The 26152-nt window shown below is 44.4% G+C and overlaps 1 protein-coding gene across 1 annotated transcript in view; it reads right to left on the bottom strand.

The window, feature by feature from the left end:
- Positions 1-5507: 5507 nt before the first annotated feature.
- SLC25A43 (solute carrier family 25 member 43) overlaps positions 5508-26152 on the bottom strand; it is a 49668-nt gene continuing 29023 nt past the window's right edge. Inside the window, exons 4-5 of the mRNA XM_016943508.4 lie at positions 7843-7977; positions 5508-7117 (exon numbers count right to left, since the gene is read on the bottom strand). Of these exons, the coding sequence (XP_016798997.1) occupies positions 6917-7117; positions 7843-7977 (336 nt within the window). The 3' untranslated portion in view covers positions 5508-6916. The remainder of the gene's footprint in view (positions 7118-7842; positions 7978-26152) is intronic.

Genomic DNA, 26152 nt, shown 5'->3' with positions numbered 1-26152 from the left:
AGCTGTCAAATGGACCTGAATATCATATCAGTTAGTTTGGATATTACTTTTATTTTTGGCTAGCAATGACAACAAAAGGGAGAGATACGAATGACTGAAGAATTTATTTTTGCTTTCTGCTAGTACACGACTTTTCCCGACTTGCCCCAACTTGCCCCGACTTTCCCCGTGTCTATCCCTTCTCCAGTCTCCTATTGTTGTTATACTTGTTTTTTTCCTCCTCATTGTCTTTGTGATTAGATTAGAGGCACCTGCATCACAATAGAATGTACTAGGGCTTCAAGTCAGCATGCCTGGTTCAAGTCCCATCTTTTTTTTTTTTTTTTTTTTGAGACAGAGTCTTGCTCTGTTGCCCAGGCTGGAGTGCAGTGGTGTGATCTCAACTCACGGCAACCTCCGCCTCCCGGGCTGAAGCAATTCTCCTGCCTCACCCTCCCAAGTATCTGGGATTACATGCGCCCGCCACCACACCCAGGTAATTTTTGTATTTTTGTAGAGATGGGGTTTCACTATGTTGGCCAGGCTGGTCTCAAACTCCTGACCTCAAGAGATTCACCCACCTCGGCCTCCCAAAGTGCGGGGATTATAGGCATGAGTCACCATGCCCGGCCTCAAGTCCCTTGAGGCCTTTCTTTGGCCACCATCCTGAGTGTCAGTTTTTGTTGCTTCCCACTCCCCCAGAAGTTTCTTCCCATCCACTCCTTTGCTGCTCTTAGTCCCTTGCCATCTATCTGCTGATGACACCCAAATTCCTATCTCCAGTCATCACTCTTCCCCACACTCTAGACTTGTCCCTATTATCCTGAAATAATTATCAATAATGTTCTGATATACTAGTTTCCTATGGCTGCTATAACAAATTACCACAAATGCATTGGCTTAAACAACGCAAATTTATTAGCTTGTAGTTCTGTAGTCACAAGTCTGACGTGGGTCTCACTGGGCCAAAATCGAAGTGTCGGCAGGCCTGCATGCCGCTCTGGAGGCTCCAGAGGTGAATTGGTTAGCTTGCTTATTCAGCTTCTTGGCTGAGTTCAGTTCATTGTGACTGTAGGGCTGAAGTCCTTTGTTTCCTTGCTGGCTGTCAGCTGAGGGTCATGCTCAGCTTCTAGAGGCCATACCCATTTCTTGGCACCTGGAAACCTTTGTCTTCAAAGCCAGCAGTGGCGAGTCCAGTTCTTCTCAGGCCTCATTTCTCCTGCCTCTTCTTCCATCCTTGCATCTCCCTGACCCATTCTTCTGTCTTCCTCTTCCACTTGTGATTTTTTTTTTTTTTTTTTTTTTGAGACAAAGTCTCACTCTGTCCCCCAGGCTGGATTGTAGTGGTGTGATCTTGGCTCACTGCAACCTCCACCTCCCAGGTTCAAGCGATGCTCCTGCCTCAGCCTCCTGAGTAGCTGGAATTACAGGTGTGTGCCACCACACCCGGCTAATTTTTGTATTTTTAGTTTAGAGGTGGGGTTTCACCATGTTGGCCAGGCTGGTCTCAAACCCCTGACCTCAAATGATCCACCCGCCTTGGCCGCCCAAAGTGCTGGGATTACAGCCGTGAGCCACCGTGCCTGGCCCCACTTGTGATTTTAAGGATTGTGATTAGGGGCCCACCCAATGAATCCAGGAGAATCCCTCCATCTCAATGTCTGTAACAGTAATCACATCTGCAAAGTCTCTTTTGTCATGAAAGGTAACATACTCACAGGTTCTGGGGGTTAAGGTGTGGACATCTTTGGTGAGGGCCATTATTCTGCTTACCACGACTGGTTTGGACAATTACACAGACAGCATGTGCTCCAGCCCACTGTCTACTTCTCTACTTGCATGTCTCATGGGCATTTTGAATTTAACATGTCCAAAACAGAACTTTGAATTCCTCCCCACCAAAACTCTGTCCCTCCTCAGTCTTCCTCACATCAGCAAATGGCAAGATCATCTACCTGTTCTCAAGTCAAAAGGCAAAAACCAGCCAGGCTCGGTGGCTCACATCTGTAATCCCAGCACTTTGGGAGGCCGAGGCAGGCCTTGATCACTTGAGCTCAGGAGTTCGAGACCAGCCTGGGCAACATGGTGAAATCCCATGTCCACAAAAAATACAAAAATTAGCTGGGCGTGGTGGTGCATGCCTATAATCCCAGCTACTTGGGAGGCTGAGGCGGGAGGATTGCTTGAACCTGGGAGGCGGAAGTTGCAGTGAGCCGAGATTGCGCCACTGCGCCACTGCACTCCAGCCTGGGGGAGCAGAGTGATATCCTGTCTCAGAAAAACAAAAACCAAAAACCTAGGTGCCACCCTTGACTCCTTTCTTTAACTCCCTATATTCAATCCTTCAGCAAATCATGCTGAGTCCACCTTCAAAATACATCTTGAACTCATTCATTCCTCTCCATCTTTATTGCCACCATTCTAGTCCAAGCCATCCTTTCTTGCTTGGACTTCCGAAATCGCTTCTTAACTGGTCTTCTCACTCACAGCCTTGCTTCCCTCCAATCCATTCTCCACACAGCAACTGAGTAATCTTATAAAAATCAAAGTCAGATTATATCGCTTTTCTGCTTAAAAACCTTCAATGCCTCCCCACAGCATTTAGAATAAAATTTAACTTCTTGTTCTGGCCCACGTGGCCACATAAGACCTGGCTGTCTCTCTCCAATCTCATCTCATCCCACTCTCTCACCACACTCTGGCTACCCTCGCCTCCTTTCTGTTCACCAAGGCTTTCCCACTGCCACACTTCTGCGCTTGTTCTTCCCTCTGCCAGGAATGCTTTTCTCCCTCGTTCTTTCTCTCCTTTCTTTCTTTCTCTTCTTTCCAGGAATGCTCTTCTCCCTCGTTCTTTCTCTCCTTTCTTTCTCTTCTTTCTTTTCTTTTCTTTCTTTCTTTCTTTCTTTCTTTCTTTCTTTCTTTCTTTTCTTTCTTTCTTTCTTTCTTTCTTTCTTCTTTCTTTCTTTCTCTTTTCCTTTCTTTCCTTTCTTTTCTTTCTTTCCTTTCTTTCTCTGTCTCTCTTTCTTTCCTTTCTGTCCTTTCTTTCTTTCTTTTTTTTGACGGAGTCTTGCTCTGTCACCCAGGCTGGAGTGCAGTGGTGCGATCTCGGCTCACTGCAACCTCCGCCTCCCGGGTTCAAGGGATTCTCCTGCCTCAGCCTCCTGAGTAGCTGGGATTACAGGTGTGTGCTACCAGGCCCAGCTAATTTTTGTGTTTTTAGTAGAGACGGGGTTTCACCATGTTGGCCAGGCTGGTGTCAAATTTCTGACCAAGTGATCCGCCTGCCTTGGCCTCCCAAAGTGCTGGGATTACAGGCGTGAGCCACCGCGCCCAGCCCTTCTTTTTTTCTTTTTTTTTTTAGGGCAAGTCAAGTGAAGCAGTGGGAGTGGGAAGGAACAAAGAAATCTGTAGCTGATTGTGGTCAATTACTTGTAAACACCACTGCACTTTGACCAGCTCTCCCTGGTTCTTTGCATAGTTGGCTCATTCTCATCCTTCTGGTCTCATCTCAAATGTCACCTGTCAGAGTGGCCTTCTCTGGCTCCCTGATTTAAAATATTCCCCTGTGACTTCAGCTGGGGAGACAGAGGTTGCAGTGAGCTGAAATCGCGCCACTGCACTCCAGCCTAGGCGACAGAGCGAGACCTTGTCTCAAAACAAAAACCAAAAATAAAATATTCCCCTTACCTCCACATAATTCTCTAATAAAGCACCCTGTATATAAGCACCTTCATAACATCACAGTCCATGATTACCTAAATTATTTATTAGTTTACTTGTTTATTGACTGCCACTCTCACTAGAGTGTAAGCTCCTTGAAGGCAAGGACCTTATCTGCCTTTTGTGCCACTGTGTCTGTAGTGCCTAGCAGTTATTGAATAAATGCACAAAGCCACTTTTCTTGCTGTGACCCACTTTTGCTTGCTTCCATCTCTGTGATGCTGCAATGCCCTGCCTTTAACCTGCAATGCCTTCCTATTCGTGACCAATACATATCCCTTAACTTCTTTCAAAACTTAGTTCAAGACTCATGGCTGGGTGCGGTGGGTCATGCCTGTAATCCCAGCACTTTGGGAGGCTGAGGCAGGTGGATCACCTGAGGTCACGAGTTCAAGACCAGCCTGGCCAACATGGTGAAACCCCATCTCTACCAAGAAAATACAAACATTAGCTGGGCATGGTGGCAGGCGCCTGTAGTCCCAGCCACTCAGGAGGCTGAGGCACGAGAATCACTTGAACCAGGAGGTGGAGGTTGCAGTAAGCCAAGATTGCATCTCTGCACTCCAGGCTGGGCAACAGAACGAGACTCTGTTTCAAAAAAAAAAAAAAAAAGACTCACAACCTCCCCAAATCCCTGTTGATCACTAGTCTCTCTCCCATGTGATGATCCCTTTAGTTTTTTATTCACTAAGTTTGTATAGAGCTTCTTGGCAATCTTATGAACAGTTCATACTACATTATCATGCCTTTGCTTGTATTTGCTTTGTAATCATAGTCATTTCATATATGTAGGTATGATTTGTTCCTCAAGACCATAAATTCCTCCTGAGTCAACATTGCATCACACATCTTTATAATCCTTCTCAAGTACTTAGTCCAGTGTGGTGCTCACTGTCAGTCATAAAGCAGAAAGGCAGAACTCTCTCTTCATAATCCAAAGAAAATGAAATTAGCTGGAAGTTTATTTTAGAAATAGAACAAGAGTTTTAGAGTTCTTCTGAAATTAGAAAAATCAGGCGTATTATTTTCCCCACTTAATTTAATGAAGAAAAAATCAAAACTGCAGCTCAGAAAACATTTCTGTGCATGACAACTGCAAGAGTTTAGCTATCTATTTAATAATACTTGTGGAAGGGCAGGGTGTGGTGGCTCACACCTGTAATCCCAGCACTTTGGGAGGCAGAGGTGGGCAGATCACCTAAGGTCAGGAGTTCGAGACCAGCCTGGCCAACATGGTGAAACCCTGTCTCTACTAAAAATACAAAAATTAGCCAGGCATGGTGGCAGGCGCCTGTAATCCCAGCTACTCGGGAGGCTGAAGCTGGAGAACTGCTCGAACCCGGGAGGAGGTTCCAGTGAGCTGAGATCGCGCCATTGGACTCCAGCCTGGGTGACAATTTTTTTTCAAAAAAAAAAAAATTACTTGTGGAAGAATACACAAGATATTATCATGAAATAATGTGAGGTTAGGATTTTATAGTTAAAGTAAAAAATATTTTTGCAGCTTTCAGAACTGTTTGAAAAGTTGTCTGTTTCAAGGAAAATAAAGAGTAATAAACATGAACTATTCACTTTGGGTAAAGAATCTGCCACCCTCCAAACTCTAACAGATTGAGTTACAGATGAGATTTCCATGTGTGTGTGTGTTAACTGCCATTCTCCATAAAACAGAATGCCGCAGCAGTTGGAAAAGTGAATTATTTTGGTATACTTAAATAGGATAAGGCTTTGAGAGTTTACAGATTTGGCCAATATGTATTTAACCATAGTTTTATAACTCAGACTAGCAATAAATGACCAACACATCATTTTTTCTTTGGAAAATAAATTTAATCGGAAAAAATACTTGCAACATACCGAAAATCTCTCTCTATGTATGAGTGTATGTGTGTGTATAAATTAACAATTTTATGTTAGATATTAATGCATTTTTAAATGCATAGATAGGTGCTATTTGACAAGTATAGTTATATAAACTTTACATAGAATCTCTAAAGTGGAACAATCCTGAGATTTGATTTTTAGAAAGTTTGATACAGATGATTAGGTTAAAGTGTTTATAGTCAGTTACATTTTTTTGAGTATGTGTGTCAAATGTTCCATTTGATCCTTTCTAGGCAACTGGGACATCTTTGAGAATAACTTGACTAAATAACTTATTTTCAGAGTAGGCTTGCAAAGCAAGTTAAAAAGGCAGAGAATTTAGGCCACTGAACTGTACATGACTTCAATCAGAAGGTCTTTGGGGGGATAATTAAGCAGTCATGATATAAACTTTCTGAAACACAAGATTTTAAGCCTGGGATGCTTCAAATTTCAAAAAAGAAGGATGATTCTACTACAATGGTGATAGCTTTTAAATGTTCGCTATTTTCATTTAGATTCTGATAAGGCATAATTTACACTGTGGTGTGCGCACTCAGATGTCAGCAAAAATTTGAGTTCAAGAAAGATTGTACTGGGGCAGGGTGCAGCGGCTCACACCTCTAATCCTAGCGCTTTGGGAGGCCAAGGCAGGAGGATTGCATGAGCCCAGGAGTTCAAGACCAGCCTGGGCAACATAGCAAGACCTCCCCCAAAAATTAGCTAGGTGTGGTGGTGTGCACCTATGGTCCCAACTCTCTGGAGGCTGAAGCAGGAGGATGTCTTGAGCCCAGTAGTTCAAGGCTGCAGTGAGCTATGATTGTGTCATTGTACTCCAGTCTGGGTGACAGAGCAAGACCCTGTCTCTAAAAACAAAACAAAACAACAGATTGTATTGGAAAGTCTCAGGTCAAACTGAGTGAAACTAGGCTGATGTTGGTTTGTGCAAGCTTTGCATTGACTACAAGTGACCCAGTGGCTGACCTCACAACGTGGTATCCACTCAGCCACTTCAATTACCTGTTGCTTTGAGATGTCATGGCAATGCCCTTTCTTTGGTGTCATGTTTCTATTCAGAGCGTAAATTGTACATTTTATCACTGCTAGACTCTGGTTATAAAATCTCGTGGAATGCCATCATGATACACTCTTGTTGGGAAACCTTCTCATAGTGCAGGTGTTCACAGGGACATCAGTTTGGAGATCTGAGGTGGTGCATGGCCAAACCATCTCATTTCCCAGAGCAGCAGATAGCAGTAGCTTCTCATCCCTCCTCAGGTGCACAGTTATGAGGCTACATTTATCTGTGATTGCAACATGCTGTCAGTCAGTGCACTTCTAGTTCCATTCCATTTTATAGAGTTGGTTTTTTAGGCTTCAGTTTTCTCGTTTTGAAGAACTTCTTTAATTCTCGTAATTCCTGGGGCTGCAAACTCTGATCGACTCCTGGGGTCAATTTATAGCTCAGTGGAGACAGAATGTAACCATTTTGATAAAGACAGATTCTCTTGCAGAACTCAAAGGTGCTAAACATAATTCCAAAATATGGAACTATCTGTTAAAACCAAAAATGAAAATCAAGTTAAGTTCTTAAAAAGAAAACATCAATGTGTCTGCAGTCAACTTGGATCAGGGTAAATTATCTTGTAAAGTGAGATAATGGCGGTGGCAATACAAATGGTAACTCTTTTTGGAATCAGGAAAGATGGCAAAAGGAAAGCTGGCTCAGTGTGGGTTGGGAGAGGAATGACAGTGATTGAAGGGCATGACCTGCCTGGGAGGCACTAGATCTGGGTCATATGCACGCAGACTATCTGATACTACCTGTCACTATATGTTGGCCTTGACTGGAATCATTTACATGCCAGCTAGTGCAAGGTTAGTCCAGAGTGCTTAACGTTTTTTGTTTGTTTGTTTGTTTGTTTGTTTTTGTCATGGAGTTCTTTGGGAATATGATGCACATATGCATATACACATACATTTTTGCATAGAATTTTAGGATGAGGGGTTAGGTTCCCCTTAGGGGCCCATGAACCTCCACATTAAGTATCTCTGCACTAAATGCTCAGCTCCTCTGGAATGGGGTATAAGATACTCCACCACTGCACAGGTTCCCCTCTCTACGGGGCTGACAGACAGTGTGCATTCATGGGCCTTGTGCTACCCAATAGTGCTAGAGGGGGTTTTCCAAGCAAACTGTAGTAGGGGTTGGGGGTGACAAAGGAAGAGGGTAGAATTGGAAGAGGCAGGGGAGCAGCGGAGGCTGGTGGCTCTTCTCACCTTCAGTAAATTGGCTGTCAATCCATTCCAGAGCCCCAGGACCCCCTGGGCCTTCACTATCTGCCGGAAGCAGTCCACTGCTCCTGAGAAATGGACATCTACTCCTCCACTGTGTGGGAGGTAGGGGCTCTGAGCCTGACAGGAAACAGAAGCTGGGATGAGGTGATTGAAACATTAGGAAATAAATGTCCTAGTGGAAGGAGCCAGGGTCTCAAGTCTACATTCTGGATGCTGGGTTCCTGGCCAAGATGATGGCAAAGAATGGCTGCTGTGGGGTTCTTCTTGTTCTGTGGGCTTAGAACGGATATTAACATGCAATACAATCATGATACCCTGTCCATATATTTGTCGTTTATTTTGCCTGGAAGGAAGCAGACATTTGGGACAGATTCAATTTCATACTTACATTCCCTCCCAACCTGTGCCTTCTGGACATGATAAACATAATCCCATGCCCTTAGCCTTTTTAAAGTATTCTGTTTCCTTGTCTTTACTGGTCCTTCCCCTGTGAAGCTCCCAAGCGGAGGCTGTTCATTTCTCCACCTCACAGATGTGACAGGGTGGGGAGCATTGTGATGGTGGCATTCTTCTCGCTCTCTGTTGCTGTTCCCAAACCCTTCCTCCTTCACTCTCACGACAGAAGCACTTAGCTGGGGCTGATGTCACTGAACCATACTCCTTGGCCTGCTATTATCTACTAATCTGGCCACTCTTCCACGTTCATTGAAGACTGTGATACCTGGTGGCTCACCCTCTCCTAGCCTCGCCATCATCTTAGGTAACTTTGGCATCTATAAAGATGACCCAGCCCATGACCAGTTTCTGGCCTTCGGCTTCAGTGATCCTCACCTTTATACCATTTTGGCCACCCCGTGGACATCATCACCACCTTCAGAGCCATCCTGACGGAACCCTATTATTACCAAAATGCTCCATCTCTGAAAGGAACGTTTTCTCCTTTAATATTATTATTTTTTTGCGACAGAGTCTCACACTCTGTTGCCCAGGCTGGTGTGCAGTGGCATGATCTCGGCTCACTGCAGCCTCCACCTCCCGGGTTCAAGCGATTCTCCTGTCACAGCCTCCTGAGTATCTAGGACTACAGGTGCACACCACCACACCTGGCTAATTTTTATATTTTTAGTAGAGATGGGGTTTCACGATGTTGGCCAGGCTGGTCTGAAACTCCTGGCCTCAAGTGACCCACCTGCCTTGGCCTCCCAAAGTGCTAGGATTACAGGCGTGAGCCACTGCACCCAGCCATCCTCTTAGAAAAATAATTTTACGATCAGATGAAATGACTTTTCAATATACCATCTACATATAAAACTGGTACTACCTGTCCACTGTGAAGGGGATGTCCCCTCAGAGCTGGCTTTCAGAAATGGTGTTGAGTTTAGATTAAGCTATACACATACTTTGGTTTGTTTCTGAAACGTTTAGTTGGGGCTATATGGCATTCTGTGGCAATGGAACCAAGATTATCGATGTGGGAGAGGAGGTGTGGTACAACAGTAAGAAGAGCACAACTCTGGAGTTGAGCAGGTTCGTTTCTAGTCCTAGTTTCTTCACTTACTTGGCCCTGCGACCCTAGGCAGCTTATCTAACCTTCAGAGCATTCACTGCCTTTTAATATTTGGAATAATTTACTTATTTATTTCCTTTATTTATCTGCTCCTTCTCTGCAACTAGAATTTCAGCTACATGTAAGGAGGGATTTTTTGATCTGTTTTATTGACTTCTGTATCCTTAGTATTCTTAACACATAGTAGATATTTAATAAACATTTGAATAAATGAAATGTATTCCATTGTCGACCTCCTGGTTTCCAAATCCAGTGGCTCTTTTTGGCTATATTATTACTGGATTTCTTAGGGGGCAATATTTGGCACTGATAACCAGGAACTCTTTTGGTCCTCCTCAATTTATATACCTTTTCTAGGAAATTCTACCATAGCTTTTGCTTTAAACACCTCCTACAGGCAGATGGCTCCCAAATCTTTAACTTTGGCTCTGACCTCCCACTGACCTCCAAAACCAAGCACCTAACTGCCTACTGGGCAGCTCTACCTGGATAGTACACAAGTACTCAAAACTCGACACACCTAGAATCTATCGTTGCCTTTCTTCTTGACAGTGTCAGATTTATTCTTTCTTCTGTATTTCTTATCTCAGTGATGAATGGCCCAAGTCTTTAACAAGCTACCCCAAGCCAGAAACCTGGAATTCCTTCATTTCGCCCACCCTTACTGCCCTATCCAAGCAATCCTCCTTTCCATCCCCACTGGCACTCCCATAATTCAGGCTACCACCATCTCATGTGTGCATTACTGTAGCAGTCTGTTACTGGCCTCTTGGACCCACTCTTGTCCTTTTCAATTCTTTTCTTTTCTTTTTTCTTTCTTTTTTTGAGACAGAGTCTCGCTCTGTTACCCAGGCTGGAGTGCAATGGTGCAATCACGGCTCACTGCAGCCTCAACCTCCTGGGCTCAGGTGATCCTCCCACCTTAGCCTCCCTGGTAGCTGGGACTACTGGCATGTGCCACCATGCCCTGCTAATTTTATATTTTTTGTAGAGACAGGGTTTCCCTATGTTGCCCAGGCTGGTCTTGAATTTCTGGGCTCACGTGATCCTCCCACCTTGGCCTCCCATAGTGCTAGGATTACAGGTATAAGCCATTACACCCAGCCTCCAATTCATTCTTCTTCTTCTTTTTTTTTTTTGAGACAGAGTCTCGCTCTGTTGCTCAGGTTGGAGTGCAGTCACACGATCTCGGCTCACTGCAACCTCTGCCTCCTGGGTTCAAGCGATTCTCCTGCCTCAGCCTCCCAAGTAGCTGGGATTACAGGTGCATGCCATCGCACCTGCCTAATTTTTGTATTTTTAGTAGAGATGGGGTTTCCCTGTGTTGGGCAGGCTGGTCTTGAACTCCTGACCTCAGGTGATCCACCTGCCTCGGCCTCCGAAAGTGCTGAGATTACAGGTATGAGCCACCGTGCCCGGCCTCATTCTTTATACTACAGCCAGAACGCATTTCTAAAATTCCAATTCAGACCACTGACTACTTTACTGACATTTTACCGCCTATAGGATAAAATCTAAGCTCCTTAGAATGACATGTAAGGCCCTTCATGACAACTTTTCCAACATGAAAAGCATCACTCACCCCAATCATACTGACTGCACTCCTTAGCTCTTTTTTATACTCCCATTATCTCCTCTAAAGACTATTCATTTATTTGCATATTTATTGATACTTACTATATGCCCGACACTCAGGATACATTAGTGAACCAAACAGACAAAAGTCCCTGTTCCTATAAAGCTGAAATTCTAATTGCAGGGGAAGACAAGACAAAGAAAGAAAATAAATAAGTAAATTACGCCAAATACTAAGAGGAGGTGAGTGCTCTGGATAAAATAAAAGCAGGGGGAACATAAGGAGTGTCTGGAGGATGCTGAAGTTTTTATTAGGGTAATCAGAGAAGACCTCACCAAGAAGATGGCTTTTTGGAGATCTGAAGGAAGTGAGGAAGCAAGTTGTACAGATATCTTCAAAGGCCCTGGGACAGGAGCATGTCCGGGGTGTTACAGAGGCAATGAGGAGGCCAATGTGGTGGTAATGGAATGAACAAAATAGAGAGTAATGGGATATGACTTCACAAAAGTAAATGGTGGCTATGTTGTATAAGGCTGGTAGGGCACACAGTAAGAATTTTGGCTTTTACTGAGAAGACTGGTCACTGGGGGGGGGGGGTTATGAATAGAAGAATGGCATGACCTAATTTATATTTTCACATGATCACTGGCTGCTGTGTTGAAAAAGACTCAAGAATGGAGGGAAAAGTAGGATGGAGACTGGTTAGGAGATTACTAGAGTAATTTAGGCAAGAGATGACGGTAGCTTGGACTGGGATGCTAGTGGTGGAGTGGTGAGCAGTGATCAGACTCGATATATTCTGAAGGTAGAGTCAACAGGATTGGCTGATGGACTGGATGAGGGTGTGAGAGGAGAGTCAAGGATGGCTCTAAAGTTTCTGGCCTAAGTGACGGGATAGACAGAAGTGCCATGAACTGAGATGGAGGACGCTATGGGAGAAGCAGGTTGGCTTTTTGTTTTTGTTTTTTGAGGGTGGGTGAAAACATCAGGAGTTCAACTGCGCAATGCTTGTTAGCCATTCAAATGGAGATGGAGAGTTGGCTACATGAGTCTGGAGTTCAGGGGAGAGGTCAGGGCCGGAGACATAATTAGGGAGTCATCAGTACATGGGTGGTATTTAAAGCCAGGAGACCAGATGAGATCACTTAGGGCTTGAGCCTGGGGATACTTCCACATTAGACCCCGCAAAGAAGACTGAGAAGGAGCAGTTGGTGAAGAAGGAAAAGGAAAGTGTGGTGTCCAGGAAGCCAAGTGAAGGTGTTATGTCAAGGAGGAGTGGTGAGCTGCTGAGGGCCCAGTAAGATGAAGACTGAGAAGTGACCATTGGATCTAAACACATGGAGGTCACTGGTTATCATAAAAAGAGAAGTTTTGGCTGGGTGCAGTGGCTCACATGTGCAATCCCAGCACTTTGGGAGGCCATGGGGGGAGGATTGCTTGAGCCCAGGAGTTCAAGACCAGCCTGGGCCACACAGTGGGACCCCTATCTCTGCAAAAAATATAAAAATTAGCTGGGTGTGGTGGTGCACACCTATAGTCCCAGTTACTTGGGGGGGCTGAGGTGGGAGGGTTGCTTGAGCCCATGAGGTTGAGGCTGCAGTGAACCATGATTGTGCCACTGTACTCCAGCCTGGGCGATAGAGTGAGTCCATGTCTCAAAAAATAAAAGAGAAGTTTATTGGGTGGTGGAGCAAAAGTCTGACTGGAATGGACTCAAGAGAGAATCGGGCTGGGCATGGTGGCTCACGCCTGTAATTCTAGCACTTTGGGAGACCAAGGCAAGTGGATCACCTGAGGTCAGGAGTTCGAGACCAGCCTGGCCAACATGGCAAAACCCTGTCTCTGCTAAAAATACAAAAATGAGCTGGGCATGGTGGCGGGTGCCTGTAATCCCAGCTACTCAGGAAGCTGAGTCATGAGAATCACCTGAACCTGGGAGGTGGAGGTTGCAGTGAGCTGAGATCGCGCCACTGCACTCCAGCCTGGGCGACAGAGTGAGACTCTGTCTCAAAAAAAAAAAAGAATGGGAAGAGAAAGATTGGAGATGGTGAATATAGACAACTCTTTCAAAGAGGCCTCTTTCACACTTGTACTGTAATCATGTCCAATTTACATGTCTGTTTTTCCTAGTGTTCTGTGAACTCTGAGGACTGGGTCTTTTTAATTTCCGTATCTCTAGTGCCTTAAGTAGCAGCTGACACATGACTGGTGCTCAATGAATGGTTTGCTGAATGAGTACATAAAATGCCCAGTATAAGAGTGGGCTGGAATTTTTAAAGCATTTTCACATAATTTTATACATGAGTTATAAAAACGGTAGGTCAAGACTTATACAATGTAATGTAGAATCTTTGCAGAAAACAAATATCAAAATTCATTTCATTTCTGTCTTCACAAGACATTGTAGATGGTTCTATTTTACTAAGATGTAACGGCATAGTACAAAATATTACACATGTAGTCCATATTACTATTGCCACTACTGATGCATAGCTGCTGACATTTATTGACTGCTTATGTGTCTGTTACAGTTGAGGAAACTGAGGCTCAGGGACAGGTTAAGTGATTTGACCAAGGTCATACAGCAGGTAATGAACACATTTTATTCTGTTTTATATTCCAGTTAGTTGTTTCCTGTCTCTTTCCCTCAGGATACTATGAGACCTGTGATGGCTAGGACCACATTTTACTTAGCTTTTCTCTCTTCCACCCTCCTTAAAAATCTGTAGAAGAATGAATTACAATCAGTGAAGCAGTGTGAAAACTCGATTTTACTGATTCAAACCAGGCTTTCTGGACTTTCTTTTTCTTTTTTTTTTTTTTTGAGATGGAGTCCCACTCTGTCACTCAGGCTAGAGAGCAGTGGTTGATCTCGGCTCACTGCAACCTCTGCCTCCCAGATTCAAGCAATTCTCCTGCCTCAGCCTCCCGAGTAGCTGGGATTGCAGGTGCATGCCACCACACCCAGCTAATTTTTGTACTTTTAGTAGAGGTGGGGTTTCACCATGTTGGCCAGGCTGGCCTCAAACTCTTGACCTCAGGTGATCCTCCTGCCTCGGCCTCCCAAAGTGCTGGGATTATGGGCATGAGCCACCTCTTTGTTGCCCCTGACAATGAAAGCTGGCTCTTTCTTGCTCTCCTTCTGATTACTAGATCTCTAAGGACTTGATTACTTTAGACTCTGATAACGCAGATCCCTAAACCAGAGACCCCAATCTGAAATGGACCCTAAGATCTTCCCTTCCAATTATTTGTTTCACAAACAAAAACCTATGACCTGGAGAAGCAGAGCGACTTAACCAAAGCCCCCAGCTGGTGCATAGCAGAGGCAGACCTAGAGGCCAGATGCTGTGCCTACTGGGCCACTGCAATCTGTACTCCAGGATCCTGCCTCCTGGTGACTCTGTGACCTTGGCCTCTAGGCTCCAAGGCTTTACACTACAATTTATGATGCCCCTGACAGCCACGTAACTCATGTCCTTGCAGGACACCCCACCCCACTACTGTTGCTGCACAACCCTGGCAATGCCAGTCGTCATCTTGTCCAAGTTAGACTTTAGCTTTTCTCATGACCCCCAACTATAAGGACATTCAATACAGCATATATTAAAAGGCAACTAATTCCAACTAGTGGGTATGTATAGGGGGGAAGTCGGCCTAAATGAGTGAAATCTAAATTATGAAATTTTGGAAAGACACTCCATTTTATTATACATGACTGGAACTAGATTAATGAAGGGCAACCTAGTAGAGACACTTTTCAGGCCTTACTTTCATGCATGGTTGAGTGATCTGTGGAAGCCTAGGTAGAGTGCGAATCTTCTGCCTGTGGGCTTCAGCATCACACAGACCTGGATTGGAACCCTTGTCTCTTCTACTCATTAGCTATTTTTGATCTTAAGCAAGTTCCTTTTTTTTTTTTTTTTTTTTTTTGGAGACAGGGTCTTACTCTGTCACCCAGGCTGCAGTGCAGTGGCATGATCTTGGCTCACTGCAACCTCTGCCTCCCGGTTTCAAGCGATTCTTGTGCCTCAACCTCCTGAGTAGCTGGGATTACAGGCACGTGCCACATCGCCTGGCTAATTTTTGTATTTTTCGTAGAGACAGGGTTTTGCCATGTTGGCCAGGCTGGTCTCAAACTCCTGACCTCAAGTGAGCCACCCACCTCAGCCTGCCAAAGTGCTGGGATTACAGGCGTGAGCCACTGCACCCAGTGAGTTCCTTAACTTCTCTGAGCTTCAATTTCTTTTTTTTTTTTCTTTTTTCTTTTTTTTGAGACACAGTTTCACTCTTTTTGCCCAGGCTGGAGTGCAATGCCACGATCTTGGCTCACTGCAACTTCCGCCTCCTGGGTTCAAGCGATTCTCCTGCCTCAGCCTCCCAAGTAGCTGGGATTACAGGTGCCTGCCACCATGCCTGGCTTTTTTTGTATTTTTAGTAGAGATGGGGTTTCACCATGTTGGTCAGGGTGATCTCGATCTCTCGACCTCGTGATCCACCCACGTCGGCCTCCCAAAGTGCTGGGATTACAGGCATGAGCCACCGCGCCCGGCCTCAATTTCTTTATTTCAAAAATGGGAGTGATAATACCTAGCTCTTAGAGTTGCTATGGAAATTAAATAAGACAATGAAGAGTGCCAGCAACATTATAAGTGTCAATAATATTAGCCATTATTAGTAATAAATAAGTACTTCAGCAGGCTTTAAAAGCAGCTTCTTTTGGTAAACAGTTTAAATATCCCTATAGTTATGCTGTTTATATGACTAATTTGCTTACTAAGCCCTGGGTTATTACAATTTTAGGTTAGTGGCATGCAAATTAACGAGGTTTCACAATTCTTTATTTTATATTAATGATTGTTATATCTTTCCTCATTAATCCAGCTCAAAGAATCAATATTCTATGCTTTAAAAATATAGAATGGCTGGGCGCGGTGGCTCATGCCTGTAATTCCAGCACTTTGGGAGGCTGAGGCTGGCAGATCGCTTGATCCCAGGAGTCCAAGACCAGCCTGGGCAACATGACGAAACCTCATCTCTACAAAAGAAAAAAAATCAGCCGGGCATGATGGCATGTACCTGTAGTCCCAGCTACTCAGGAGGGAGTAGATCCTGAGGCAGGAGGATCGACCGAGCCCAGGAAGTTGAGGCTGCAGTGAGCCGAGATTGCACCACGGCAATCCAGCCTGGGCAACAGAGAAAAACCCTGTTTCAAAAAAAATAAAAATAAAAATAAATAAATAAATAAATAAAAAATAATTCTCCATCAAGTTGAAGGGTGAAACTTTTGAGTTATGCCTTCTCTTTAAAGTGCAGTGACAAGCAAACACAGATGATTGTGAGAAACAGAACATGAAATGGACAAGCTGAATCTCCCAGCCTGGTTGTAATCCCAGCTACTTGGGAGGCTGAGGCAGGAGAATTGCTTGAACCCGGGAGGCAGAGGTTGCAGTGAGCTGAGATTGTGCCACTGCACTCCAGCCTGGGCAACAGAGTAAGACTCTGTCTCAAAAAAAAAAAAAAAAAAAAAAAAGAGAGAGAGAGAATAGAGAATGGGGGCTGGGCGTGGTGGCTCACACCTGTTAATTCTAGCACTTTGGGAAGCCAAGGCAAGTAGATCACCTGAGGTCAGGAGTTCGAAACCAGCCTTGCCAACATGGCAAAACCCTGTCTCTGCTAAAAATACAAAAATTAGCCGGGCATGGTGGCAGATGCCTGTAATCCCAGCCACTCGGGAGGCTGAGGCATGAGAATCGCTTGAACCTGGGAGGTGGAGGTTGCAGTGAGCCAAGATTGTGCCACTGCACTCCAGCCTGGGCGACAGAGTGAGATTCTGTCTCAAAAAAAAAAAAAAAAAAAGAGAGAGAATGGGAAAAGAAAGACTGGAGATGGTAAATAAATACAGACAACTCTTTCAAAGAGACCTCTTTCACAATTGTACTGTAATCATGTCCAATTTACATGTCTGTTTTTCCTAGTGTTCTGTGAACTCTGTGAGGACTGGGTCTTTTTAATTTCCGTATCTCTAGTGCCTTAAGCAGCAGCTGACACATGACTGGTGCTCAATGAATGGTTTGCTGAATGAGTACATAAAATGCTCAGTATAAGAGTGGGCTGGAATTTTTAAAGCATTTGCACATAATTTTATGCATGAGTTATAAAAATGGTGGGTCAAGACTTACACAATGTAATGTAGAATCTTTGCAGAAAACAAATATCAAAATTCATTTCATTTCTCTCTTCACAAGACATTGTAGATGGTTCTATTTTACAGTAGGCAAAATGGCTAGGGGTCTTCAGTGGATGTCTTACTTTAAAGTGTTTCCTTTAGCATTGTTCGGACTCAACCTCCTTTCCTTTTTACCCTATCAGTAAAGAACTTTTACCAAAAGGATAGTAAGCCGCCTTTTCCCTTACAAAGAATCTGCCTAATCACAAGACTTCAAGTTCCTCCTGCTAATGTAAGACTGAAATATTGAAAAGAGGAAATTTATGTTCATTCAGGAAAGTAACCTCCTTATTTTGCTACCAAATAAGATGACTGATTTATCATCTGCCAGTTTCTGGTAAGAATTGTAAAGAGCCCTGGGTCATGAGTCAAGGTAATCATTCTGTAATCTGGTGCTCCCCACAACTAAAACAAAAAGACACTAAGTAACACGAATTACATAACAGGTCAATTATAATCAACTTGTGATAAATCAAGGTCCATCTGTATCCAGTCTTAGGATGTTAACAATCTTCCAAATTTCTTGACTGAACTCTTACCTGCACTGCCAAGGCACCACTGCGCATGTGGATTGTTGCAGCAGTTTCCTTAGCGATCTTGCCTTCTCCCACTGGGAGTCCATTCTTGTACAGTGATGTATTATTATTATTATTTTTTGAGATGGAGTCTCGCTCTGTCACCCAGGCTGGAGTGCAGCGGCGCAATCTCGGCTCATTGCAACCTCCGTCTCCCGGGTTCAAGCGATTCTCCTGCTTCAGCTTCCTGAGTAGCTGGGATTACAGGTGTGCACCACCAGGCCTGGCTAATTTTTTTGTATTTTAGTACAGACGGGGTTTCACCATGTTGCCCAGCTGGTCTTGAACTCCTGACTTCATGTGATCCACCTGCCTCGGCCTCCCAAAGTGCTGGGATTACAGGCGTGAGCCACTGCGCCTGGCCACGTACAGTGATTTTTAAAAATCAGATCCTTTTACTCACCTGCTTAAAACATTTTAATGACTTTACATCACACTTAGAATAAAATCTAAATTTCTTACTGGAGCCTACAAGCCATAGTACTAATATGGTGGCAAAGTTTAACAACTGGTTCTCTGGGGGAAAATAAAAAAGGGCTGAATTGTAGCATTTACCAATTTCAACAGCATCAGTACTCCCACTATGGCTGATTTCAGGCTGCCAAATGCGAAGTCGACCAGCTCCCAAATTTCCTGAAATTTAACAGTCAGTTCTCCTGAGCCAGTAGGAAGTGGTTCCAGCATGCTCGTAGGCTACAAGGTCCTATATGATCTGCTCTGCCCACCGTTTTTTTTCTTTTTTTAAAAAAATATTTTTTAAGTTGGGTGCAGTGGCTCACGCCTGTAATCCCAGCATTTTGGGAGGCCGAGGTGGGCAGATAACTTGAGGTTGGGAGTTTGAGACCAGCCTGGCCAATATGGTGAAACCCCATTTCTACTAAAAATACAAAAATTAGCCAGGCGTGGTGGCTCATGCCTGTAGTCCCAGCTACTCGGGAGGCTGAAGCACGAGAATGGCTTGAACCCAGGAAGCAGTGAGCCGAGATCACGCCATTCCACTCCAACCTGGACGTCGCAGCGGACTCTGTCTCAAAATTTTTTTTTTTTTTTTTTTTAACAGAGATGTGGTGTCACTATGTTGCCCAAGCTGGAGTGGGCAACACAGGCTATTCACAGGTGGAATCCCACTACTGATCAGCACAGGAGTTTTGATCTGCTGTTTCCAACCTAGGCCGGTTCACCCCTCCTTTGGCAACCTGGTGGTCCCCCGCTCCCGAGAGGTCACCATAGTGATGCTGAACTTAATGTGGACATCTGATTAGCTTAGTGCTCTACAGTCCAGAACTCTTGGGCTCAAGTGATCCTCCTTCCTCAGCCTTCCTAGTAGCTGGGACCACAGGCATGCACCACCATGCCTGACCCTCCCACCTTTTCAACTTTATCTTGGGTCACTCTTTTGTGACCCAAGATAAAGGGTCACAAAACCCTTCAACTGCACTGGCCTTCTTTCTGTTCTCCTCTGCTTGATGATTTCCAAATTTCTATCTGTATCTCTCCTCTGAGCCACAGGATCATGTAATCAACTAGCTACTTGACATTGCTACTCAGAAGTCTACTGAACATCTGAAACTTTATATGTCCTAATCAGAACTCTTGATTTTGCTCCACTCCAATCCTGACTGTCCTCTAGTTTTCCTCATGTCAGCAAATGGCACTGTCATCAACCTACTTGCTCAGGCCCAAAACCTGAGTCACCTTTAAGTTTTCTCTGTCTCTCACCTTTCTCTGATCTAATCCATCACTAACCAAGTTCCAGTGGCTCCAAACATGTCCCAAATTTGTTTACTTTTCTTTCTTTCCACTCTCACCCTAGTCCAAGCCACCATCATCTTTTGCCCACACTACTACAACTGTTACTAGCTGGTCTACCTGCCCTTATTCCCCATCTAGCAGTCAGAGCGATTTAATCAGGTTACTCCCTTGACTTCAACTCTTCAGTGGGTCCCCCATTATCATCAGGATAAACTCCAGGCTCTTTAATCTGGCTTACCAGGTGCTCCATGACCTGGCCTCTGCCTACTGCTCAGCCTGATCTCTTGCTGCTACCTGCATTATATTCTATGCTTTGGATACTTTTCAGCTCTACTCCCAGTACCTCACATCATCTCTCTTAAGCAAGGGTCAGTTTCCTTACCCATCGTTTGACCTTCAGTCTCTGCCCTCTCCAACTCATCCTCCACATTGCAGCCAAGTACCCTTCCAAACTCATCAGATGTTACCATTGCTTTGCTCAGAAGCCTTCAACAATTCCCAATTTTCTAAAGAAAACATTTTGAGAAGAAAAATTTTCCAAAGAAGTTTACTAAAGACAATTTTAATAGAATTCAAAACCCTTTACAATTTGGCCCCTACCGGTTTTCCTAGTATCATTTCCCACTGCCACCCTGTGATGATTAATTTCATATGTCAACTTGGTTAGGCCACAGTACCCAGCTATTTGGGAAAAACACTAGTCTAGATGTTGCTGTAAAGGCATGTTTAAGATGAGTTTGACATTTAAATCAGTAGACTTTGAGTAAAACAAATTCCTGTCCATAATGTGAGTGGGCCTCATCCAATCAGTGAGGGCCTTAAAAGAAAAAAGACTGAAGCCCCTCAAGGAAGAGGAGATTCTGCCAGCAGACTCCCTTCAGATTTAAACTGCGACATCAACTCTCCCTAGTCACCCATGCCCAAGTCAGATGCCACCTCATCCTGAAAATTTTCCAGATTCCACAATTGTGTACTGCTTGTTTCCTTCCTTTTCTTCAACTTTACCTCTCTCTTTTATTTTTATTTTTTGAGACGGAGTTTTGCTCTGTCGCCCAGGCTGGAGTGCAGTAGTGCAATCTCGGCTCACTGCAACCTCTGCCTCCCGGGTTCAAACAATTCTCTGCCTCAGCCTCCCGAGTAGCTGGGATTACAGACAACCGGCTATTTTTTTTGTATTTTTAGTAGAGATGGGGATTCACCATCTTGGCCAGGCTAGTTTTGAACTCTTGACCTTGTGATCCACCTGCCTCGGCCTCCCAAAGTGCTGGGATTACAGGCGTGAGCCACTGTACCTGGCCACAACTTTACCTCTTTTAAAAAGTTTTTTTTTTTTTTATGGAATCTCGCTCTGTCACTGAGGCTGGAGAGCAGTGGCACGATCTTGGCTTACTGCAACCTCTGTCTCCCAGGTTCAAGTGATTCTCCTGCCCCAGCCTCCAAGTAGCTGGGATTACAGGTGTGTGCCACCACGCCCAGCTAATTTTTGTATTTTTAGTAGAGACAGGGTTTCATGATGTTGGCCAGGCTGGTCTCGAAATCCTGGCCTCAAGTGATCTGCCCGCCTTGGCCTCCCAAAGTGCTGGCATTATAGGCATAAGCCACTGTGCCCAGCCCTCTTTTTAAAACTTTTTATTGTGAAAAATCTCAACCATATATAAAAGTAGAGAGGCCAGTAAAATGAACACAAAGTTCCATCACCCAACTTCAACAATTAGCTATACGTGGCCAATCTTCTTTCATCTCTACCCCCATGAGACATCATTTCAATTCATCTGACTTACATATTATTAATTAGAATTATGTTTATCTAAACTATAATTGCTCCTCAAAAATATATGTATAATACCGTTATCACACCTAAAAATTTATAATTCCTTAATATCATCACATATTGAGTTCAGTTAGTATTCATATTTCCTTGGTTATTTTATAATTGTTTTCCAGCTTCTGTTTGAACTGGGGCTTTCTCTCTCCATATCTTGTGCTCCCTTAGCCTTTTTTTTTTTTTTTTTTTTTTTTTTTTTGAGATCGAGTCTCACTCTTGTCACTCAGGCTGGAGTGCAATGGAGCGATCTCGGCTCACTACAACCTCCCCATTCCCGGGTTCAAGTGATTCTCCTGCCTCAGCCTCCCAAGTAGCTGGGACTATAGGTGCCTGCCACCATATCCAGCTGTTTTGTATTTTTAGTAGAGATGGGATTTCACCATGTTGGCCAGGCTGGTCTCGAACTCCTAACCTCAAGTGATCCACCTGCCTCAGCCTCCCAAAGCGCTGGAATTACAAGCATGAGCCACCGCCCCTGGCCTCCCTTAGCTTCTCGTTTAGACCTCTGCTGCGGCACACTCTACCTTATATGAGTTATCTGGGTGTCTTTATGCTCCCTCCCAGCCAGCAAGCCAGTCAGCAGGCACGGGGCCTTCCTAGTCATCCAAGCTCTTCAGGATCTTTCACTCTTCATTGTACATACCAGGCACTTATTAAATGTCAAATCAAATTCCTGTCAATATCAGTGTCACTAGTAGCTTTTCCCAAATATAGCTGTTTACTCACATAAGCTACGTGGATAGTCATGAAATAAAGACATGGCCTAGCACTGAGTGCTTTCTTTTTCTTCTTTCTTTCTTTTTTTTCTTCTTTCTTTTCTTTTCTTTTTTTTTTTTTTTCTGTTGGAGACACAGTCTCACTGTCTTCCGGGCTGAAGTGCAGTGGCACGATCTTGGCTTACTGCAACCTCCACCTCCCAGGTTCAAGCGATTCTCCTGCCTCAGCCTCCTGAGTAGCTGGGATTACAGGTGACTGCCACCAAGCCTGGCTAATTTTTCTTAGTAGAGATGGGGTTTCACCATGTTGGCCAGGCTGGTCTTGGACTCCTGACCACAGGTGATCTGCCTACCTCGGCCTCCCAAAGTGCTGGGATTACAGGCATGAGCCACTGTGCCTGGCCCACTGATTGCTTTCTATATACTATCTCATTTAATCCTCACAAAAGCCTCATGAAAGAGGTAGTATTATCGTATTAGCTTGATTATATGGATGACAAAATGGAGTTGGTGAGAGGATAAACGCCAGTCTCTAAAATCACAGACCATGACACAAAGCATCAACTTGAATCTGGGTCTGTTTGACTCAGAGCCAAGCTCCACTCCACTAAGCTCCACTGTCTTCTGACGCTCAGGACTGAAAATACTCTCTTAGCCCTTTACAGACTTGTTACCGCACATCACTGGTGGATGTGGCTGCCAAAGCATGTACACTGAATGAGTTCTTTATGCTGAGACAGGAGCCTGTGCTGTGGTATGAATAAGTGCCTCTACAAGTGTCCTACTAAGTGGGTGTCCAGAACACAAAGGCAAGTACGGGGTGCTGGTTGCTCCCAAAGGGCAAAGCAATGGCAAGCCTAGATCCCAGTACATCTCAACCGTTAGCTGCATTAGGCTGACCACGGAAGCTTTTAAAAACCCTCAGTGACTGGGATCCACCCCTAGAGATTGCAATTTAACTGAACGGGGGCGAGGCCTGGACATTAGCACTTTTTACAAGCTCCCCAGCTGATTCTGATGTGCAGCCAGGGTTGAGAGCCACTGATTGGACCTTCCATGGCACAAGGCAGCTCTGGGCTCAAACCTGAGTCCATCAGCCTGCTGCTGACACTGAGAGTGCCTGGGAGACAAAGCACATGGGCCCTGAAGCCAGACTGTTTGGACTCGGTCCCCCTGCTTTGCCACTCACTAGCTCTGTGATGGTTGGCAAGTGCCTTTACCTTCTGGAGCTTCAATTTCCTCATCTGTAAAATGGGGTAATAATAATAACACCAACCTTACAGAACTGCTGTCAAAATGAAATGATTTAATACATGTAAGTTGCTTAGAACTGTATTTGACATAGAGCAAGCGCTAAAGAATTAACCACCATTGTTATTATTATTTAAACTTGTAAGAAAGACAAGTATGCTGAAGAACAAACCAACCCGCTAGATTGGAATGGCCATTCATCCAAACTGTATCTTACTAGTAAAGAGAAATGAAACATGTCACGCAGCTTGTCACAAGAACCTGAACTTAAGTCCTTCTACACAAACCCAGGCAACTATCCCATAGCTGTCTAGTTCAGACCCACAGCTCCCAGGATGAGCACACTGGATTCTGCAGCCTGACTTTGTTACTATCTGTATAACCCTGGTCAAGTCATTTAGCTCCCTAAACTTTAGTTTTCTCACATGTCAAATGAGGAGACTGAAACAAAATGTCCTTGAAGACCCTTTCCAGATCCTGTAATCCATGCTGCTGGCCAGAATCCTTGCTCCTGCCTTCCTCTAGGACTTCAAACCTGCCATTTCCTCGGCCTCACTAAGTCTGTCTTATTGATCAGAATAAACATCATTTCCCCAGGGAAATCTTCTGAGACCTCCACACGAAGTCAGGAGCCTACTGAACACTTTCAGTCACCCTGTGCTTCTCCTTCATGGCACTTAACACAGTTTGTAATGACTCAGTGTATAATTATTTCATTCATGTGTACTCCTGCCCCCAACTGCTCCATCTCCTAGACTGTAAATACTGTGGGGGCAGCAACCACATTTGTTGTGTTTATGGTTTTGGCCTCAAAGCTTACCTGGTGCATGGTAGAGGTGTTTAATACATATTGAAGGAAAGAAATAACAAACTTGCAGTAGATACAAATAAAGAACAAAGACTTAAAAGCAAAGCACTTGATTATTCCTGTGATAAATTCCTCAGAGGTCTTCCAACAGAGGCAACGTTTTGGTTGTTCAGTCTTTCCATGAGTACTGAAATAACTGAACAATATTGATAAAGATGTAAAACACAGCTGGGCACGGCAGCTCACGCCTGTAATCCCAGCACTTTGGGAGGCCGAGGCAGGCGGATCATGAGGTCAGGAGATGGAGACCATCCTGGCCAACATGGTGAAACCCTGTCTCTACTGAAAATACAAAAATTAGCTGGGCATGGTGGCGTGTGCCTGTACTCCCAGCTACTCGGGAGGGTGAGGCAGGAGAATCGCTTGAACCCAGGAGGTGGAGGTTGCAGTGAGCTGAGATTGCACCACTGCACTTCAGCCTGGCGACTCCATCTCAAAAAAAAAAAAGAAAAAAGATGTAAGACACATATGCCCTTTGACCAAAGCAAAAATTCTAGGAATTTAGCCCAGCAGTCCCTAACCTTTTTGGCACCAGGGACTGGTTTTGCCGAGGACCATTTTTCCGTGGACAAGGGGTTGGGGGGAATGGTTTTGGGATGAAACTGTTCCATCTCAGATCATCAGGCATTAGATTCTCATAAGGAGTGTGCAACCCAGGTCCCTTGCACGCACAGCTCACAATAGGGTTTGCACTCCTATGAGAATCTAATGCCGCCGCTGATCTGACAGGAGGCGGGGCTCAGGCCATAATGCTCACTCGCTGGCCACTCACTTCACGCTGTGTGGCCCAGCCAGGTTCCTAACAGGCCAGGGACCAGGGGTTGGGGACCCCTTTTTATCCTACAGATCTATTTGCATGTGCGTGAAAAATGTATGTAACAAGGAGATTTGTTACAGCATTGTTAGTAATAGCAGAAGACTGGAAATAATCTAAATGTCCACCAATCAGGGACTAGTTAAATAAATAGTATATCATACCATTGAATACTATGTCATAAATGAAAAATATGTGGCAGCTTTATCTGGATTGATGTGGTATCATTTCCAAGACACATTTTTTTTTTTTTGAGACAGTTTCACTCTTATCACCCAGGCTGGAGTGCAATGGTGTGATCTTGGCTCACTGCAACCTCTGCCTCCCAGGTTCAGGTGATTCCTCCGCCTCAGCCTCCTGAGTAGCTAGAATTACAGGTGCCCACCACCACGCTCAGCTAATTTTCATATTTTTAGTAGAGACAGGGTTTCACCATGTTGGCCAGACTGGTCTTGAACTCCTGACCTCAAGTGATCCACCTGCCTCGGCCTCCCAAAGTGCTGGGATTGCAGGCGTGAGCCACCGTGCCCAGCCGAGATACATTTTCAGGTGGAAAAAAAACAGGGCACAGAAGAGTGTATGTAGTGTGCTGCTGCTGACCTAAAAACAGAACATAAATGTACAAGTTTATGTGGATCTTTGCATAGACCATCTTTGGAAAGATACAGGTAAGAAACTGCTAACAACAGTACTGACTCACAGGAGAGCTGAATGGCTAAGGACAAAGGTTAGAGAGGTTTACTTTTCAGCATATACTCGTTGCACCTTTTGGATTTTGTATCATGTGTATGTGTTACCCACTCAAAAGATAGAATACTTAATTTTAAAAGGGCATTAAAAAGGAAAGACCAGAGAAAGAAAAGGAAAAAAAATTCATAGGGAAAAGAAAAGAGTCTTCGAGCTGGAGCACACAGGAAGGAGCTCAGAACCTTCTGCATGTTATCTGGAAACAACTTGTATCTTCTGTGGATGTGGAGGACAGGACCTGATGACTAAGCTGTCCAATTCCCAAACCATCTGAGGACATATATGTGGGGGAGGTGGTTGTGGCAGGAGGCTTCAGTCTTTTGGCAAATATCCAATAATCAAACAAAAAAAAAATTCCAGTCATATTGGAGT

Source organism: Pan troglodytes, chromosome X (assembly GCF_028858775.2).
Source record: "Pan troglodytes isolate AG18354 chromosome X, NHGRI_mPanTro3-v2.0_pri, whole genome shotgun sequence".
Classification (NCBI taxonomy): Eukaryota; Metazoa; Chordata; class Mammalia; order Primates; family Hominidae; genus Pan; species Pan troglodytes.
The sequence above is the reverse complement of the archived record's forward strand: the minus strand, read 5'-3'. Positions and strand labels throughout refer to the sequence as shown.